This window comes from Ambystoma mexicanum, chromosome 11 (assembly GCF_040938575.1).
Source record: "Ambystoma mexicanum isolate Mex_15411 chromosome 11, UKY_AmexF1_1, whole genome shotgun sequence".
NCBI classification, from domain to species: Eukaryota; Metazoa; Chordata; class Amphibia; order Caudata; family Ambystomatidae; genus Ambystoma; species Ambystoma mexicanum.
In genome coordinates, this window is record NC_090934.1 from 485,407,040 (window position 1) to 485,428,641 (window position 21,602).

At 45.5% G+C, this 21,602-nt stretch overlaps 1 protein-coding gene across 3 annotated transcripts in view; it reads right to left on the minus strand.

Moving 5' to 3' along the window:
• TTC17 (tetratricopeptide repeat domain 17) overlaps positions 1 to 15,518 on the minus strand; it is a 2,246,693-nt gene extending 2,231,175 nt beyond the window's left edge. Inside the window, exon 1 of one of the 3 annotated variants that reach the window (XM_069623328.1) lies at positions 15,329 to 15,518. In XM_069623328.1, the coding sequence (XP_069479429.1) occupies positions 15,329 to 15,454 (126 nt within the window). In that variant the 5' untranslated portion in view covers positions 15,455 to 15,518. The remainder of the gene's footprint in view (positions 1 to 15,328) is intronic. The other 2 variants (XM_069623332.1, XM_069623329.1) reach the window with 2 other exon arrangements.
• Between the last annotated feature and the right edge of the window lie 6,084 nt (positions 15,519 to 21,602).

The window sequence follows — 21,602 nt, forward strand, 5'->3', positions numbered from 1 at the left end:
CAGACAGAGGTGAGCACTTAACATAAGATGGCACTCTAATAAGTTATTAAAAAGGGAGGGGAAAAAGGCAGAGTTATGAAGCACACAAATCTCAATACTTTTCAAAGAACCACAGTGAGGCAGGTTAGGCAAAGTCTACTGGAGAGCAAGGAAGTTCAAATGCCAGGCCCACTCTTAGAGAGAGCAAGCGAAATGTGTCCAGGATCACACAGTGGGGTTATGCCCAAAGAGTCTTTGTAAATAGTTCACAAAAGATTGAGATCAAGTCAGGAAAAGTTAGTTAACAGGCCCCAGGCCCATAAAACACATACAAAGTCAAACGAACACCTCAAATCATGTATAAGAGTGGGAGGAAAAGAGCCTCACTCTTGGCAGGAGAAAAAATAAACCCCAAAAATCCAGCAAAGCTGCTCGGGGACTCACTAGGTTTGGGAAATTAGCCTTTACAGAGAATTCTCCCTAACAGGCACTACTCCATAACATTCCACTATCCTGGCTTAGGCCCCAAACCAGAGAGGAACTTGAACTTCCTACTACTTTAGAGGAAATAGTAGCAGTCATCTCTGCCCTGCCCAAAAGCAAAGCCTCTGGCCCGGACAGACTGACCACTGAATTTTACTAGGAATATGCGGCAGCATTGTCCCCAGTTCACTTGCAGGTAAGGGAGGATTCGGAGCCTCCATCTCCACATTCTGCCAGAATCCCTGAGAAAAGCTATAAATCACTATATTGTTAAAACCTGACAAACCCAGTAATTAATGTGGCTCATACAAGACCCTGTCACTCAATTATGACACTAAAATATACGGGAAAGTCCTGGCCAATAGACTTCTTCCGCTGATGCCACGGCCAGGGTAGTGGCCGTGTAGTTATGTTTAGGTTGCTGTTTCCATAGGAAGAGCACTCCCCTGGACGAATCCCCACCAAACTTTGCAAAAAAAGTATATGGGCCACTGAATTATTTTGGAAAGTTTGGTGGGGAATCATCCAGAGGGGGAAAAGTTATAGGGGAGGAGGGTCCCAAAACTTTTCCCCCCCCCCCCATAGACTGAATGGGTAGAAAAATACTTTGGCGCACGGCTACAGGCCAAACCGCTGGATGGATTTTCACCAAATATGCGGCAGGGGCAGGGTCACGAAAGCGTGCTTTTGTAAATTTGGTGGCAATCCGTGCAGTACTTTTATTTAAAATGACTAAAAAGTAGGTCTCAAAAAATGAATGATATCTATGTCTGCTCTGCGGTCACACTTCCCTGTTCGCTCCGCGGACAAGATACCGATTGGCTAAGGAGCTGGCATCATGACCGCGGACACGCGACGTCTCTGCCGATTGGCAGCAGTGAGACGTGTTCTGCGTCAGATTGTTTAGATGCGCTCGACATCTTGGATCCGCCGACAGCGCAGCGGCGACCAGCGGCAACATGCCAATTTGAAAACTATTTTGCTGAGTCATAGTGCTTGGGGAGGTTCACACAGTAAGAGATGGGTGAAAAACAATTTGTTCAGGTGGTAGGTGTTAATGATGTATTATCTATGCCCGCCTTGTTCGGAATGTTTGTGCGTACAGAAATTGAGGGGTTTAATAAGGGTAGTATTTCAGTCCGTGCTGTGCACAGGCACCTTGAAACTTTTCTAAGGACACGCGTGGTGTTAGCGAACTTTGAAATGGAGTACATGTCGTTATTATATTATTTTTTCCTATGGGTGTGCTATTGATTAGTACGCCGCCATGGGTGCGACATGCTACGGTGGTTGTGGCCAGGGCCTAGAGTCTTCGATGCATGGCCGTAGGCTGAAGGCCATACTTCCAAGACTATAGGCCCTGGCCACAACCACTGCAGCATGTCACACCCATGGATACACCTGTAGTATTGATTATCGATTAGATGGTTGTGGGTGACTGTACAGTCTTTGCGGTGCATGGCCTGCAGCCATGCACCCAAGAACAAAGTTGTAAGCACTGGAGGTATAAGCCACTGCACACCCATACATTGTAATATATATGGACATACAGCTAGGAGTCTAGCCTCTGGCCAGAACCACTGAAGCATACCACACCTATCGATACACCCGTACTACCGCACATCACTCCAGTGGTTGTGGGGAGGGCCTGCAGTCTTCGGTGCATCCTAGAACAAACTTGTCAACTCTACAGTTATAAGCCAACATGGATAGTGCGGTGGTTGTGGGCAGGACGTAGAGTTTTGGGTGCATGGCTGCAGGCTGTATGCCTTACACCCAAGTATGAACACACGTAGGGGGGTCCCCCCAAATGAACCATTCAGCAACTGATTTAATGGCCCAGTTTTAGCTCATACCAGGTCCCATTCCATATGGTGTTTGAATCACCACACAGAATGTAACATATAATACACAGTGTACGTCATTTTCTACAAAATAGTTATAATTTATTGCGTAGGCCATTGGTCCTACGTTAACAAAGTAAAAAAAACACAAATACATATATCAATATGGAGGATGTACATATACATCTAATAGCATTTCAGTGATTCAATCATAAAACGAAAGGTGACACAGAGACAATTCTGCAATTTGGAGGAAAGCGGGCACAAAACACTGTCTTCCTGGCCCTATCTGGCTAATGAGTCACAGAAATCCTCCAAAAAAATAGTGTCGCCTAATACACATTCTAAAATTGATTATGCATGACAAGATGAATTGTACATGACCGAAAATACACATCCCAGTTCTACGTCCATGGTGGCGATGTTGGACCACGTAGCATAACTCGATGGTACAGAGTGATGCAAGGGACGTTTCGGCAGGACATCAGTTATACTGCCTTCGTCAGGACCCCAAGGGAAATGGAACTCTGTAGATGTGATAGATAATTAACATTACTGTCAAATAAAAACATATTACAGGGCCAGCGCCTAAAGAAGCGGCTGCTGGGAAAATAATATGTCGAGACGTGAGGCTAAAAGGAAAAACCTCCACCAACACAACACCAAACTACTGTGTGTAGACAAAAACTCCACACCTAACCAGTGTGGTGATATCAACATAGCGAGCAACCTCCACCTGAGGACGATGAAGGGCAAGAGGGAAATTAAAACAGCCATTAATATAAAACCCCCCCCAACAAGGTTGTGTGTGATGGTGCTGTGCCCAAGAACCGGGGTGCCAAGTGCCCCAAAAGACCGAACCCAAGGCTGAAAAATCTGCAATACCCCCAAAACAGTGTATATAAAGGGCTGAATAGGCCCTCAACTTACTTTAAGAAAGAAACAATCCTCCAGAAGGATATTTGCTGCCACAAAAGCGGCGCAAAGAGGAAAGAGCCTCCAGGTCTGCAAAAATAGAGACAAAAGAACCATAAACAATGACACCCTAATCAAAAGAGGGGATAGCCGCCCACAATGGACTGCAAATCTCCCCCTTAAAACCTATAGGGAACCACACCCTTGCTCACCTTGATGGGAAGGCTGGGTATATCGTCAATAAGTATGCCTCTAATGACTGTCGCATAGATCAAATGTCTGTATCGCCAAATACAGAGGTACAGGGCAACCACGCAGTCGAGCGTCCTCACGTAGCCATTCCCAGACTGAAGAAAGGGAAACAAAGAAAGCCAGGTCGGCTAGACCATACATTCATAAATGAAGGATCAACGCGTCCAAATCACTCAAAAGTAAAGGACACTTCACGGCTTAAAAATGCATGTTGAGCCGCATGCATGGGTGTCCACACGGAACGCGTGGTACAAACCCATAACAACATGCCCCATATGTCAAACATACATAAATAGTGCCTCACGGCCTATGGATGCGGCACCTACCTGCGTTTCACTCCTCAACTCTGCGTGTGCGGCGCCGAACGCAACCAGAGGAGAGCCTTCCAAATAGCAGCCCGCACCCACAGTGTTTCGTCGTCCACACTACCCAAAACAGGAAATGCGATGTACGCGCGCCGTCAGGAGGTCCATGAAAACAAAGAAAGGACACCCAGTTGCCTCAAGAACTGGTATCTATATACACAGCCCATTCATGGGCAAAGAAATGGGACTGGAAGCTGAAACCAGCGGCCAGGGGCTAAGGCTGATGTACTGAAGTTACGGAAGTCACAATGGAACTTTTACTAAGCCCCACATAGAGGAGCTAGTTATACCCAACAACGGGCCACATCTTGCACCACGAGATTTACAGTTATATAGAGGCATAAATTAGGCTATAAATATAGCCCGAAGTCTCATACCACTGAGTGGGTGAGAAAAAGGCCAGAGAAACCAAATAAGGACCTAAAGCTAAAAAGGAAAAAATAAAAAGTAAACATAAATGTAGATAAAAAAACAGCAAAAAGTTGCGCCAAATGGCCCAAACATTATGTGCAAAGGCGGAACCTCCTTATATCATGGACGGGGGCCCAAAAGACATGACCAGAATGGAGAGCGGTGGAAAAAAAAGCAACAGTCACCATCGTAGAGGGTTGCTCTCATTTAAACCCCGTTCAATTGTATCTAACCGATGTATCCACCTAGCCTCAGCCAAATTCAGGCTGCATGGCGAGATATTTTGTCTTGGGTGAGCTTCCAAAATCCACCAATATAGGTCTTCGGGAGAGTGACCATATTCCATATAGTGAGATACTAGTGGTGCATTAATGTTCTTACACCTGATGCGAGATCTATGCTCTACTATACGTGTGTGGGTAGGTCTCGAAGTCTGGCCAACATACTTCAGGCCACATGGACACTGGATACAATATATAGCATTGGGGGTTTTACAGAGTCATGGCACGGATATCCCATTTTCTGTCTCTCACCTGAAACTCTTTAATTTTCTTGGTATATTTGCAGACTGAGCAGCCTCCGCAAGGGAAGTGTCCCACCAACGGGCGGAGATCCCAACCCGTGGTTCTGTTTCGGGAAACCTGTAGTTTCGAATGCACGAACAGGTCCCTCAGATTTTTCTGTCTGGTCATTGCAAATAATGGCATTGGTTCGTCACTCAGTTCCAATTTGACCAAAGGCCAACATTTCTTGATCAATTTGACTGCATACGTATGCGTGGAATAAGGCAGCACACAGACAAGTTTTTCTTCAGTGGTGTGTACTTTTGGAGTGACGAGACATTCCCTAGGGGTGAATCTCGCTCTTTTAGCCGCCTTAGAGACCAATTTGCTTGGGTAACCCCTTGCCACCAAACGCATTTTTAGGTTATCTGCGAGGGTGGTATATTCAGCAATAGATGTGCAATTTCTGCGCAATCGCAGAAATTGACCATACGGAAGATTCTCTTTTACTCCCCTCGGATGGAAACTCGAGAAATGAAGCAATGTGTTTCTATCCGTAGGTTTTCTGAATAATGAGCACTCTAAGTTGCCATTCCTCACGTATATTCTGAGGTCCAAAAACTGGATCTCTTTTATGCTGGAACTAATTGTAAATTTGATCTCTGTATGTTGCCTATTGATCCACAGGAAAAATTCCTGGAGAACCGAGGCCGAACCATACCAAATCAAAAGAATATCGTCAATGTAGCGCCGCCATAGTTTGATCTGGCCCACAAACGGATTAGTTTCAGAGAGGACAAAATGATGTTCCCACATTGCCATATATAATATGGCTAGGCTGGGGGCAAAGGCCGCACCCATAGCCGTCCCATGGGTCTGTAGAAAGAACTGATCTTTATATTGGAAATAGTTCTTTTCAAGGGCCATTGTAAGCAGCTCCAAGATAAATTCTGCAGGGGTATTCCGAGTTGATCCTTCAATGGTAAGAATTTCACGTACACATTGAACCGCCTCCTGTTGAGGAATACTCGTGTAAAGTGCACATATGTCCAGAGTGACAAGGATCTCCTCCTCAGTGTTAAACGGTCTTCCTTCCACCAATTTAATCACTGAAGAACTGTCACGTAAATAAGTGTTAGTTTCCTGGCTAAGAGGCTGCAGAAATGTGTCAATGTATTTACATATAGGCTCAAGGACCGAGCCGCAGCCAGCAACAATGGGGCGCCCCGGAGGATTGTCAGCATTCTTATGTATTTTTGGAATAGCATAGAATGTAGGGGTGCGCCCTTCCGAAAGGTTCAGAAAATCAAACTCATCTTTGGATACCCATCCCCGTTCAAGAGCCAGCATTGTAGCTGACTGTATGGCCTGATTTTCTTATAACTGACCGTATCCTCTAATAAATTAGAAACCATCATATGATATTGTTGTTGGTTAAAGATCACTATACCACCCCCCTTATCGGCAGGTTTTATAACCAATTCGGAGTCCTCAGATAGGATTTTAATGGCTTGTCTTTCCGAGTTAGTCAGATTGTATCTGAGTTGCTGTTTGTTATGCTCCAAGTCCCGAATCCCCTTAAGAACACATTTCTCAAAGGTAAGAATTTCTTTTGTCACCTGATTATCGGTAGGTGTGAAGGAAGAAGGGCCTTTAAGTCCTGTATCGGAGCATCTTTCCAACGGTTCCACATTTTTGAAAAAAGATTTCAATCTGACTTTCCTCAGGAATTTTCTAATGTCAGTTATGTTATGTTATGTCAAGTCATTTGTAATGCGGACCCGGTACCCAAAGGCTGATGGGCGCAGACATACAAAAACAGGCCACACAACAGCTAAACTATTGTCTGTCCATTCTCCCTCTGGGCGGGTTTATGCGAAAAGCAATGTTTTCAATTTCTTTTTAAAGAGTTCTGTTGGGACCAACGTTCTTATTGAGGTTGGAAGGGCATTCCAAGCAATGGGTGCTGCAACTTCAAAAGACCCCTGCCTTGTTTTGTTGGTCTTATGCCGGGGAACACTGAGTGTATTAGAATGATCTGATCTCAGTGACCTTCCCTTGTCCTTCACGATTATAGCTTCCTTCAGATATGATGGCATTGGACCTACAATGCATTTCTGAGTAATGAGCAGAAGTTTAAACTGAATTCTTTCTCTAACCGGCAACCAATGAAGGCTCTTTCTGGCCTCTGATACATGATCTCTCTTACTTAAGCCTTTAACTACTCTCACAGCCCCATTTTGAATCACCTGAAGACGATGAATCTCGGTCTGGGGGATACCCACCAAAAGACTGCATCCATAATCTAATTTTGATCCAATGATGGCTCTAGCCAATGATTCTGAATTGTTTTCAGAAATAAATGGACGAAGATGGCGAAAAAGTTTGAGGAAATATGAGGCTGATGAAACAAGACTGTTCACCTGAGCCTTCATATTTAGGTGTCTATCCAGGCATACACCCAAGGTCTTAACTTTGGACAAGATTTTGATAGCACAATTGTCCAGGTTGATGTTCTTATATTCTGCTCCTAATTTATCCAATTTACTTGGCGAGCCCACCAACAGTTTCAACTACAAACCAATCAGTGCTGGCCGTTGGGACAAATGAAAGCCCCTTAGTTAAGACATTTTTCTGTGCCTGAGTTAGAATTTTCCCCAACAGATTGAATATAGGCAAGATAAGCTGTAGATCCGTCTGTGTTACCTCCTCCGGCGTTGCCGCGATCTGCGTCCCGGGGGAACCACATCGGGGGCGGATATTGGGGGGCCCCAAAACTGGCCTTGCATAGGGCCTCTGCCTAAAAAAGGTCAATAGCCTGATGGTTGAGCACCGGGAGGGTACTGCGGTATTGCCTGCATGTAAGGCCCCGGGTTATATCCCTGGTTGGAGCCCTGGGACAAATGACTGGCCGAACTCGAAAAACTTACTCTAGGTCCCTGTCTCCTTTACTGGCCTCCTGTTTGGTTCTTACTACTTCGAATCTGGAGGAAGTCGTCTGCCAAATATGGATAAATAGTCTCCAACTTAAACTCATGTATATCTTTGGCCAGTTTTTTAGTTTTTTTGGTCAGGGTAAAATTTTTGAACTCCTCAAACTTTTCTTGTGCATTAGAAATGGCCGTGCTGCTGCGGAATTTTGCTTCCGCCTCATCCAACTCAATTTGTATATGGCTAGTGAGGCGCTGCGCCGTGGATATAGTAAGGTACAGGAGATCTCGGCTACATTTAGTAGCAATAAAGCTGAAGTTAGTCTTGTAAATTACGTCTTCAAGGAATAGGCATGGTTCATTCCTAACCACTAAACCAGCCGGGATGATGTTAGCCTTCAAATATTCCCGGAGGAAATGCCCGTGCAATTCAGTGCGAAAAGACTTTCTTCAGCTTGAACAAGTCCTCACCCAATGATATCTGAGGGACGTTGGCATCAGGACTGCCGAGATCAAAAAAGGAGGGACCCATAAGTATGTCAGTAATCTGATCCTCCGTAAAACGTAACGTAGCAATATCCGCCATCTGGTCCCAGTGTAAATTAGCGAATAATGCAAAGTAAGAAAAACTAATGAATACACTGTAAGGCACCACAGAAAAAGGGCCTCGGGGCTGTGAAGAAAGGGGCACAAAGCCCACACCGGGCACCCAAGTATGTACACACTGCCCACAACCACTGCAGCATATCATATTCACAAATCATACCCATACAATCGACTACATATCTGGTAGGAGTGGGCAGGGCCTAGTGTCTTGGCCACAAATTGAGTACATGCTACAGTTGCAATGTTTCGTTGTATGGGTGTGCTACTGACTTATAAGCAACCATGGGTTTAAAATGCTGTTGTGGTTGTGGCCAGGGCCTAGACTCTAGGCTCTGGCCACAACCACCGCAGCATGTTACAGCAATGGGTACACCTGTATTATTCGTTATCAATCAGATGGTTGTGGGGAGTGTGTAGAGTCTTGGCTGCAAGGCCGAAGGCCATGCACCCAAGGACAAAGTTATAAGCACTGCAGTTGTAACCCACTATGGATTTTATATACTGCATACCCATACATTGAAAAAATCTATGGCCTTACACCCAAGTCTGTAGCCTGTGACCACAACTACTGCAGCATATCACAGCTATAGGTACACTTGTATTATGAAATATCATTCAGGTGGTTGTGGGGAGGGCGTAGCGTTTTGGGAGCATGGCCAAACCGACTTTATACGTAGTGAAATTAGAAGTCACAATGGTTGCAATATGCTTTGGTGGTTCTGGTCAGGACCCAGAGTCTTGGTTGCATGGCCGAAGGCCATGCACCCAAGGACAAAGTTATAAGCACTGCAGTTGTAACCCACTATGGATTTTATATACTGCATACCCATACATTGAAAAATCTATAGCCTTACACCCAAGTCTGTAGTCTGTGACCACAACTACTGCAGCATATCACAGCTATAGGTACACTTGTATTATGAAATATCATTCAGGTGGTTGTGGGGAGGGCGTAGCGTTTTGGGAGCATGGCCAAACCGACTTTATACGTAGTGAAATTAGAAGCCACAATGGTTGCAATATGCTTTGGTGGTTCTGGCCAGGACCCAGAGTCTTGGTTGCATGGCCAAAGGCCATGCACCCAAGACTGAAGTCATAAGCTGTGAGGTTGTAAGTGAACATGGGTATGGCGTGGTGCGGTGGTTGTGTGCACGTTCTAGTGTCTTGGCTGCATGGCTGCAGACCATTCAACCAAAATTAAACTTAGAAGTAATCAAAATAGAAGCACCATGGATTTGATATGGAGCGATGGTTGTGGGTAGGACCTATAGTCTTGCTTGCTTGGCTGTAGGGTGTAGGTTACACATCAAAGATGCTACGCCCAGCCTACAACCACTGCACCATATTCACCCAGAACCCCAGACAAAGTGAACATTGTGTTTTTTCCCCACCAAATATCACAGTTTGTCGGGGATTGTGGCTAATAAAAACTGGGGCAATTTGCGCAAGGCACACCTCTGTGGATTCCCACGGGTGTCCTCATTTGGGAAATGCATGGGGTTCCCCGTTTCCCTTGCTGGCTTCGACACCCTATGCCCAAATCTGTAGGTGACCCACATGAACAAAATGGGCAGTGGCGAAAGGCTTGGGGTTACCAGTGGGTTGCCATTTTCCTTTTGTGCCCTCACATGTGAGGTACCGTTTTCATCGGGACGGGACACCTGTGGGAACGTGGGACGGTAGGCCATATGCTGTCGGGGCCGTGTTTTGCTGGGTCAGCCGAGGGAAATGTGCAGAAAATGCATTTTTTCCCCCCACATTTGGACTTTGCAGGGGTGTCTGGGTAATAAATTCTGGGGCAATTTGGGCATATCGTACCTCTGCGGATTCCCACGGGTGTCCTCTTTTCGGAAATGCATGGGGTTCCCTGTTTTCCCCCGGTGACTTGGACACCCAAGGCCCATATCTGTATGTTGCGCCGGTCGGCAGAGCGTCTCAAATTCCGGTCAGAAAACAGACTTGGGGTTACTTGTGTTTTAGGCTTTCCCCTTGGCGGCCAGCTAGGTGCACCCACACATGTGAGGTACCGTTTTCATGGGGACACCTGTGGGAACGCGGGACGGTAGGCCATGTGTTGTGTTTGTGTGGTTTTCATAACATTTTGACCCATTTGCTGGTGGCCATTGTCACATAACCCATTAATTTCCCAAATGTGACCTTTAGGCACCATTCACTTTTGTAACCTGCACAAGTCAACTACCCTTGAAAAGGTCTGCCTGTGCTCTTTCAAAAAATGTACGCTTGCAGTTCCTCACCACATTGGTTTTCCCGATTTACACATGCTAAGTGCGTCTGTTCAGGCCGTGAGCATAAAACTCCTGTGTACCATGGCTCAGTGTTTGGCTTGTGGTATTGCTTGTTTTGTAAAACACTACAAAAAATGTGTGCTCTCCTAACTGCAAGAGTCGGGGGAATGTAGCGGAGCATTGCTTTTCTCAAAATTCATAGAAGCCATTGCTGTACCAATCCAACCATGTCCAACACATACCTTTTTTTCGGTCATTTTCCTGCTTTTCCCCCAATCTATGGCAGTTTCCCCAACCTAGTTGTTGTCTGACCTACGCAAATCACCCCTTCCAAAACTTGGAATTTTGTCTACTTTTCAGAAATACTTGCCTTTCTGTCCTCCAATTCGGCTTTCCTACCCTTTTCTTCCATTCCGTCCATGCATGTCCAATTGGCAAAAATGGCCAAAATCGCCTCTCACAAAACGGTTGATAACCACATCAAAATATTTTTTTTTCGATTCCACTCAACCTGTTCTTGAAAGCCAGGAAATTGGTGAATTCAGCACAGCAAACCATTCGTTCCTAGCTCTTACAAGGAAATAACCACAGGCTTCTTTGTACATCATTTTATTGGCATTTTTTGAAAAAACCCAACATTTTCGCCCTTTTTGCTTATTTTCTCTCACAACCCTGCAGCAACCTAGGATTCCTGGGTGGCGTTACGACCGCCTACATGTGGGGAAAAAAAGGAGCCGAATTTGGCCGAGATACCTCCTGTAACAAAAAAGTTACAAGCCATTGAATGGCCACATACCGAAATCACCAAAAAAAGGCCCTGGCACTGGGGAGAAATCCCCATGGCACTTAAGGGGTTAATAATCAATCAATTAGTTTTGTGGTTAGATTAAACCAATAGAGTTAATAAATGTATGGTAATGCCTATAGGACAAATGATGCTAACAAATCAGAAGCCTGGAAAATGTAAGTGAGCTGTAACATTTGTCTTTTCTGTAATACACTATAAATTTACCTGCATTTTTATTTTTGCCTGCCTAACCACACACTTTCTTAACCCGTGCAACTAGCACAGTGCTCACTTATTTGTAAATATGACCCTAAACGCTATTTGTGATGAGTCGACGTCCATTACTGTACAGTACATTATTTGCCTGTATAACTGTACCTTGTACTACTGTAACACGTTAACTGTGCCCAGATGGCTCCGGGTTGGGCACACTATAGAAATAAAATTAACAAAATCTATATACCCGGATATTTTTCAGAACGTGTTTCAATGTCTGTTTAGATGTTTCCTTGCCTAGGCATATCTACTTTTTCCCCCTCATATCTTGAGCATTCGTTTTTGGCTCTTGTGGATTGATTTTTGATACTTGGATCAGGACTTAGCCAACATTACAATTCCTTTTATTTCTTGAATTTATATAGCACTGCACATAACGTAACAAAAGTGCAATACAATGCAGGAATGTATTACAATGTCCAATTAGGTAAATGCCAGGAGATTGGCATTAAGAGGAGAGAAAATAATACAAAGATGGTAAAGAGAAAGAGGCAGAGTGTTCCAGAATTTAGAAGCAAGCAAGGAAGAAAAGGGAACAAATTCGAGAGGCTGCGCACAGAGAGTGGGTAGGAATATAGAATAAAACCAAGGAGGTCCTATAAGGAGGAGCCAGACCATGAATGTATTTATAATGGGATTGCAGACGAGATTCAAAAGGACAGCCAAGCAATAGAGTGTAAAGCATTAGGAATAGAAGCTTTAGGGGTGAGAGGGAAGAGAGCGTGGACCGCAGAGTTATAGATTGAATGCATAGGAACAAGACGATAGGCAGGGACACCGATAAGAAGGGCTGAGAACGAGTCACGTCTAGAAAGAACAAGAGAGGTAATTGGAAGTTTAGCAGCATGAAGTGTCAATAAGGGCGATTTTTTATGTATATTGAAAACGGCAAGTGCGAGCGGTGGTCTAGATGCGAGAAGAAAGGGAAAGATAACTTCCAAATTATGAGCAGAAGTAAACAAAGCGACACAGATAGGAAAATGAAATAAGGAGAAAAAGAAGGAATGGGAGAAGAGAGATAGAAAAAAAATGCAGTCCTGGACAGATTGAGGGGAAGGAAACGGGAGCGCATCCAGGTTTGAACAGCTTGTAGACAGTCTGAGATGCTATTATGGATAAGATCAGAAAAGGCAGAAAAAGAAATACATCTGGGTGTCATCTGCATAAGTGGTAGGAGAAGCCAAAAGGTTAGGCAGAGACAGTAATGCCAAGAGAAGAAAGAAGGAGAGAATGATTTACAGTGTCAAGCATAGTCAAAAGATGCAGAAAAATGATAAGTTTAGAGTGGCAGTCAGAGAGAAGAGAATCAGTCACAGAAAGTAAAGCACATTCAGTGGAGTGAAGGGGACAAAATCCAGATTGAAAGGAAGAGAGTTATGATCAAGGTAATGTTTGCATTGCTTCATAAATAATGTAAGGGGCACACAGTAAGAACCCCCATCCACAGTCTTTTTCAATTTCCTGAAACCACGTAGCACAGTTTCTGCCGTGTAGAAACTGTAGATATTTGCCCGGAGGGCCAGATGTACACCAGCATGAACCTTCTTCAGGTTGGAACTAATCCTACGGTCTACCGAGTCCTGAACAGCCGCCTCCTCGGCTGACAGAGGTGCGACCCACCAGACTGGCGAAGATATCATCAACCTCAACTGAATCCGAGAGCAATGTCTCACCCCCTTTCAATGGGTAGCATTTAGCCATAAAGTGGGACATTGCAATCTTCTCCGGGTCACGCCATTCCTGAAGGATCTTATCCCGGATACCAGATACCAAAGGCAACCCCATGCTTGGGGTATGCCTATACTGGCGAATAGCGGGGACCACTGGTACCAAGGGCTCTGAAAAACCCATGCAGTCCAAAACTTGAGCAAGCACTTCCTCCACCTATTCACTGTGCCGATATTTCCCTTCTGCATCAGCCGCTGAGGAACAGGAAGGGGCAGCAGGAGGACTCGGTGCCAGAAGATGAGGACGATGAGAAAGACAAACGTGGGCGCTTGTGCCCATGAGTATGGCTGCGACTCACTCCAGTAGAATGCTTTAGCAACTTCTTCAAATCTTTCCTGGATAAGGAAAAATGCTTTGATTTCTTCTTTTTCCTTCTGCAAGACAGGGCAAGGTGCCCGAGTTTTGCAGTGTTTACTCAGGGCGTGCACAAACAACAAACAGAACACCAACTTGCTGAGTATACATTTAAACTGCAGGCCAGGAGAAAACCCCACCAATTGGGGAGAACAAACAATGTATCCCCTTGAGAACGGGCCGTTAGACAGAGTATCCCTTTCATAGTTCAAGAAAACTCCCCGTCCCCTCCTCCGGAAGGGGCATCAAAGAGCCGGTATGCCGTGCCGTAATGGAACGCTGAGCCGGCCATACCGGCAGGAAAAAAAAATGTCAGCACTCTCGTAGCCCCCACCTCCTTACCGTACCCCTGGAACCTGCAGAACCCGGGCTGCGATGCCTCCATGCCGGCTTAGAGCCAGGCAAAAAAAAACAAACAGACAAGGCTTCCTGTTCAACCGGGACCCAAGCCTCGCAGGCGACCTGGGAGCACGCCACACCTGGAGGGAACCGAGGCCCCGCCACACAACCCCATCAAGGGGCCAGCAACCATAGCACCCCAGAGCCCCACGTCAGGAACAATACAACCTGCTGGAGGCAGGGAAAATTAAACTGGATGACGTGGGTTAAGGTGAGGAGTTATAGGGAGTAAAAGAAATAGAATAGAAGAAGGTCCTGTGTCGGAGGCAGGGGCCTCATGAGGTAAGTACTGGGACGAGGAAGAGTGGAAGTAATGAGTCTAATAGTAGGGACTAGTAAGCACAAATATTAGTATGTGTTCTCCAGTTCGAGACACAATTGTTATAGTATAGATAAGCTTGCCTGGGTGGTGAAGACGGTGTACCAGATCCCCCAATAGAGTGTTATAATGGAGTACGTCCACTGAAGGATACTTTCATTATCTCTACATGGCGGCCTTACAGAGAAAGCATTTTATTCCCGTCCATGACGTTACACTACCTTGATCTTTCCTTTACATCACGTGTGGTTGCTCTGCCCCTGTAATCTTATGTGTGCCCCTTCCATCGCATGCCTTATCGCCCACTTGAGCTGTGCATCCTCCCCTCTATAGCTCATATTAGGCAATCTCCCTCCACTAATAGCCACGATGTGGCCCCGACACCATTCCCATTGTACGTGTGTTAACAGCACACTCCATGCTACTCTCTCTTCTTACCCATGTGACTCAGACCATTTACCTCTAAGAGTCCCCCCACCACCTCTTCTTCGGTAGTCCGCCACTCTTCCAAAACCCAAGCATCAGTTGCAACATCCTACCTTTATATTTACTACGCGTGTACTCCTCGCCCATGCAATGCCTTCTATCTGTGTGTTGCCGGCCCATTGTCGGTTCATTCCCATACCCAGTGGCATGTAATATGCAATTAAGTTTTACCATTCGAAAAGTGCCTCATTTCCTGTGCTTAAACCGCAGTCTCTTGCTACAGCCCTCACCCCACGCGTCCTTAAGTCCGCACTGTTCTACCCACAACATCTCTAAATTGAAACATAACCCGAGCCCACCGTCCCCCAGAACTACAGGCAACCACTGGCACGGCTCTGTGTCCCAAGAGTTTATCCCTTCACCTGGTATAGACTATACACCTGCCTCCTAGTGCCCACATTTTACATTGCCCTTCGCCACGCCCTCCTTTCATCCATTCTCTGACCTGCTGCTGGATCTTGCCATCTTCCGTCACTATCCAATGTGTGGTGGCAGTCCCGAGGGGGGTCATGCCCAGCAAGGCGCAGAACCCTAAGATCCACTGGCATTGCCTGCCCCAGACAACCGCCATCTTCCACTATCAGTCAATGTTGCCAGTGTGCAGACCACCGCCACACCATAACGGAACCGGAAGCTTCCTGCTGCAGCCATGTTTGGAAGGTCATTTTTGACAGCTCAAGAAAAGTGACACACACACACGCGCGATAGATGGTAGCCATCTTGGAATTGGTTTGCGATGTACAGCTAACACTACTTCATGGCTAATTATTCGATTACTTACCGCTAATCTTCATTACTCCTAAATCTAATCTTCCTCATCACAGTACTTACCTTTGAGGACCGCCTCAATTTCAGGAACCTTTTTTTGTTTGGAGGTGTAGTACCTCCTACTTATTATTTATTTATTGTGCACATTTTTTTTAAAAAAAGTGCACATAATATGATATTATTATTATTTAGAATTTATAAAGCACGCAACAGCCCGGAGGCATCTTGGCGCTGTTACAGACAGCAGGCTTGATTGCAGATACATACATGTTACAGATCACAGCATGATTGCCATACATGCCAACATTTTGCCACCACTGGGAGTGAGATTTCATAACAGAAATCGGGAGAAGTGAATTTTCCCTTTGGATAAAATTGAGGATAACAATATTTTAGGAAGGAAAAACAAAAAAATAGCAACATTTTTGCTGAAAAAATCGGGAGTCTCCCGCCCAAATCGGGAGGGTTGGCATGTATGGATTGCAGATACATATGTGTTACAAATGACAGCATGGTACAGACTTAGTTACAGTTTAGCACGAGAGCAGAGTTAGATGAACAGAGTAGTCTTAAGTGTTTTGCAGAAAGCTGGGAGGGAGTTCCAGAGTTTGGGTGCAATGTAAGGAAGGGTGATACCCTCTGCTTTTGCTCTAAGAATGTGCAGGATGCGTAATTTGTTGGCACAGCCAGTTCTCTTAGGACGATATGATAGTTTATTTAAATAGCGCCCATATACAATGTGTTTCAAAGTGCTTCACGGCAAGGGAGGGAACAAGGGAAAATACAATGACATTCTTACAGGCCATGAATAACAAGAATGTGAAATTAACTATCGTACTCGGCCTAACTTCAGATAGTGCAAGAGCTAAAACACAGATAGGAAGGTAATGGGAAACAGACAGGCGACTACCGTACTAGAATCAACACAACAAGAGGTAGAGGGAAAGGAGAACCTACATAACCAGCCCTCAGTAAGGTCAACAACCTTTAGTGAACAACATTAGGGTCAATCGGGCATCTAAATTCCATTTCTCAATGGTAACATTGGGACCAGACAATGCTAGTTTATAGGAAACTGCCTCCTATTTCATTAAATTATCAGGCAGTGTCAACAGACTTAAAAAAATACAATTTTATTCATATACAAAAATTAAACATATGCAATCAAAAAAAAAACAATACACAATTTATGTTGTACTGACAGACAATTGATCTAGAAGCAGAGCAGTGTGGTTTTGTTCCACTGCACTGTAACCCTCCTGCATTTCAGCTCAACCATCAAACAACAGTGCAAAAAATAGAACAGACAGTAAGTCTAGTAGGTGTAGGGGGCCCGAAAATGTAGTAGCCCTCTAAAGTCTGTGGTGTCTACAGAAAGTGTTGTATGCTGTGCAAATAAGCAAATCATTAAAAACAAAAGTTTTACATACAGCATTTGACTCTCTCGCTCCAAAACACTACATGCACACCCTTCTCAACACAAATCATCCAACATGTTTCTTTCCAACAAACAAAAACATGTGAACCAAGTGTAGGGAAATTCGTCAGGGAACTGTCTGGGATAGCCAAGTCAATATAACAAAATTAAACACTGTATAGCAACTGAAGCACTATGAACATCTGCTTTAGAGAAGAATCAAGCCCCTCAACCGAGTGCTTTGAATTCCATAGTATCAGCAATTAAATACACACTATAGCGCAAACAAGTAGCTAATAGTGTTTATGCTAATAATGCATCCATGATGAAGCACCTTGTCTGTCCACATGTTACCATCCAATTGATGGTCTATGTAAATCAATCCTGCAGTCTGGCAAAGGACACTCTGTGGAGGATTAATCTGTAGCCAGTTAATTATTCCCGGCTCGACACTAAAAGGCAGGGCTAAATCCAGTGAAAGGTCGGCTGTGGTGCTGCCTGGGGTTTCAATATGCCGGAATCGTGGTGTAGGCGTCGCTGTGCGCTGTACAAGCTCCACTCAACAGCTGGGAGCCGCACCTTCAATGCGGCAGCAGGCTTGAATTGAAGGCGGCCGGTCGGGTGTACACGGCAACCGGTGTCTGCCAGATAATTGAAGCTGTGGTCGTAAATCCTCGTACCGCTGTATGCACTCCTCCGGGATAGGCGTGGGCGTGGCCCAAGGTGCAAGTTTCCTATAAACTAGCATTGTCTGGTCCCAATGTTACCGTTGAGAAATGGAATTTAGAATACCGTACTAGGCCTGATGACATTTCTGGTGGAGCCGAAAATTAACAAGAGGTGAGGGAGGGAGGGAGGGAGAGGACAAAGGAGGGAGAGGAAAAAACAAGCGACCATCATACTAGGCCTGACAACGTTACCTGGGGGAGGACAAGTAAAGGGAGGGGGGGACAACATTTGTTGCTATCATACTAGGTCCAGGGACAATTCTGATAGAGTAAGTGCATAGAAAAAAGTACGGGAGGGTGGAAAGAGAGAGGGAAAAGGGAGAAGGAGGGGAGGAGAAACAGAGAATAAAACAGTGAAAATAAGAAAACATATATATATATGTATAAATATATAAAACACAGGTGCTAACCTTGAAGCTGTATTTCTGTGAGGTTCCAATACATCTGAACTTCAAAACTGCAATGTTCGGGCAGTGGGTCTGCATCACTGTTCTCATCTGAAGCTGTTCCTGCGCACCTCAAGGCACCAATCCATTAAGTAGCTCCTCTCACATTTTTCCGCCCTTTTCTGAGCTTGCTTGATGAAGATTTTGAAAGTATAGATAGTTTTCTGTCGTGGAGAAATTGCAACAATTGCTCACCTAACATGGAAGCACTTAAAATATATAAAACACAGGTGCCAACATTGAAGCTGTATTTCTGTGAGGTTCCAAGTCATCTGAAATGCATAACTGCAATGTTCAGCAGTGGGTATGCATCACTGTTCTCATCGTAGGCTGTTCCTCGTATGGCTGCCAAAAATGTATAAATAGCAATCATGATTGAGCACATTACAAAATGTAAAACAGTGTGACATAGTTAAAATTAAACAAATATAAAATGATTTAGGTGAAAAACCACAAAGTCTTACAACATTAAGACAATGACCTGATTTAATTATTTGGAAATACAAACTGTAAAAAACAGACAACCGCTAAAATCAAAGATTGCACACACGCGTACCATTTAAAATCCTCACTCAAAAAGCCAACCATAGGACCGCATTGGGGGTATTTACAAATTGCCAAAAAGTTCATATCTTTCTTGTAAGAGATCACCAGACGTTCTAATGTTTCAAGTGGCTCAAGGCCACTGTTATATCCTGTGTCACATTACCGCATTTGATCAGGACGTAAGAATAAACACAGTGACGTTGGGCTCCCTGCACATGGAATCGGCAGTCATGAGTGTGAGACCAACCTGGTTGCATGTCTGTGATTGCGCGCTGTGTGTATGCCGGCCTTCCAGGCTCTGAGCCCTCAAGCCCTACGTACTGGAGCAATCAGGTCTGCAGAATAAAGCACAACACTGGTGATGAAGGAAGTACGGGCCAAAGGCATACCAGGAAGATCCATGTCTGCACATGTCTGCACACTGCAGAATCTAAAAGGAAGAAATAAAAAAACGCACTTGTGCTCTTCAGGTGCAGACCAGCAGGACCATTACTGCATATTACGGTCAGTTTTTTCCCCACCATTGCAGCAGAAGCAATTAGGAGGGCCATAACAAGGGGTCCAATCCCAGAACTGTAGCCAGTGGCAGTGGTAGTACACTGCCACACGCCAGAGTACCTGAAGATGGCAGCCACGCCAGGCCCATTCACTCCTGCCAGACTGGCACCCACTTTCAGCCCCAACCCCCCAACAAATGTACAGGGCGGTTTGGACATGATACTGGCCCCATTTCAACCATACTCAGAATAATCGTCTATTGGGCCCAGATGGGCCCAGTGTATCTAGAAGTTCGAGATGGTGATGGATTGCCGGGATGTAGCCACGCATGCGGTCTCATCTGCTACTGAATGTGGGGGACAACACACTGCACATTTTCAACTTGCTACCAAGTTTACTAGACAATGACGAGTATAAGGCAGCAAAGGACGCTCTCACTAGCCATCTTTTGCCCACGGGGCATTGCAAAGCAGCCATGTAGTAAGGACGTTCTCTGCACAGCTCCTGTATGATCTGGCAAAATCCTCATCAAAGAAGTGGATCCTCCGAGCCCTATGACCCATAAGTGAGGCAACTCAGCGGACAATACTGAGGGAACATACAGGTGAAGTTTAAAGGAAAGGAGAAGCTGTGAAACAAAGAACGGGTCAGCTGAAGTAAATATCCAGGAGTGAGTATGCCTACCCAAAATGGCAGCAAGCACAGATGCGCCAGTTTACACCGACACGGTTTTGGTGCATGAGTGATGGGAACTGGGGCCGGCATCACAGCGCTGATTGCGAAGTGAGCTGCAGCTGCTCTAATGAGCGTGAGTACACGCAGTATTCTGCGGCCGTATGGACTCCGGGGTAGCGCTGCAGAATGGTTGAGAAGCCACGGTAGCAATCGGGAGAACCGAGGCACAGCCGAAAGACTCACCGAAAATGGCGATGTGGAACCCTATGTAGCGTTGTGTGAATGGTGAAGCAGCTGAGGTAGCAATCGGGAGAACCGAGGCACAGCTGTTAGACTCACCAAAATGACTGAAAGTGACAGACGGAACCCCTGAGGTATAAAATATAAACGGTAAGGAGAGAGCATGCGGCAGTGCAGGGCGGAAGCAGCCGTGAAGATAACGCTGCAATATGTACACACCGAACCGACAGCTCCTGTCCTACATCCTCCTACACTCTTTGAGGTACCCGGAGCTGCAGTAAGCAGCATTTTTGTTCGATCCCTGCAACGGAAAAAAAAATGAAGGAGATTTATAAATGCATGCACCCAGAGGCAAGGCCACACAGCTGTAACGCTCACCTGATTCTCGCAGAGGCGCCGGTCTTGACTGGGCGACTACCGTATCTTCAAAGGTGATGTGTAGCACCCGGTTGGCTCTTTGGGCTGGACCTCTGTGCACTGTATGCCTGACGTGTAGAGTAAGATGTCTGCAGATAGAAAATATGGGGTTAATGAACTGGGGTTATTGGGGTGTCCCTATCTCTTTCCTCTTCTCCTCTCCTGTAGACCCCAAAGGTTAACGCTCTCACCTTAGGTAAGTGAATGCCGAGCTCTCCATCTGCCTCGGGGCAGGGTGCTGTAGCCACTTTCTTCACTGGATAGGTAGCGCAGGCCTCTTGACTTCAGAGGACTGCTGTCCATCGTTTGCTGCACGAACGGTAAGTTTCGAGTCATTCAAATGTCTTTTTAAAGTCTTTAGTAATGATGTCTCTTGTTTTGCAGGGTTCCGGCGATGGCGGATGACGGGCTGAAGTGAGTTGAAGATGGAGCCCGTGTGATGAATAGAAGCGCCTGGAAGCACGTGAGTAAGCGCTTGTTGCCTGCTTCACGATGCGCCCTAACTGTCTTTTTATTTTGCAGGTACGAGTTCGGAGCGGCTGCAGGGTGCCGGAATACCCACTGGATTAGATGTGGAAAGGAGTAATGGCACGTGAGTATTAAAGTTCCCCAATGTCTTTAAACGCACCTTGTTTTGTCTTTCAGATGCGGATGCAGCGCCGAAGGCCTCCGGAGCGTGCGAAGAGTTGGTAAGCTTTTGTCTTTCAGAAGCCGGAATGCAGTATGAAGACCTCCGGAGCGCACGAAGAGTAGGTAAGCCTTTGCCTTTCCGATGCCGGAATGCTAACCTGTTCTTTCTTGTCTTTATAGGTGTTGCTGAAGACTGGATTCAGGATGGTAAGCCTTTGCCTTTCAGATGCCGGAATGCTAACCTGTTCTTTCTTGTCTTTATAGGTGTTGCTGAAGACTGGATTCAGGATGGTAAGCCTTTTTCCTTAGGCCCAGGACTGGATGCAGAAGACACGATGAGCGTCCTGCTGCAGA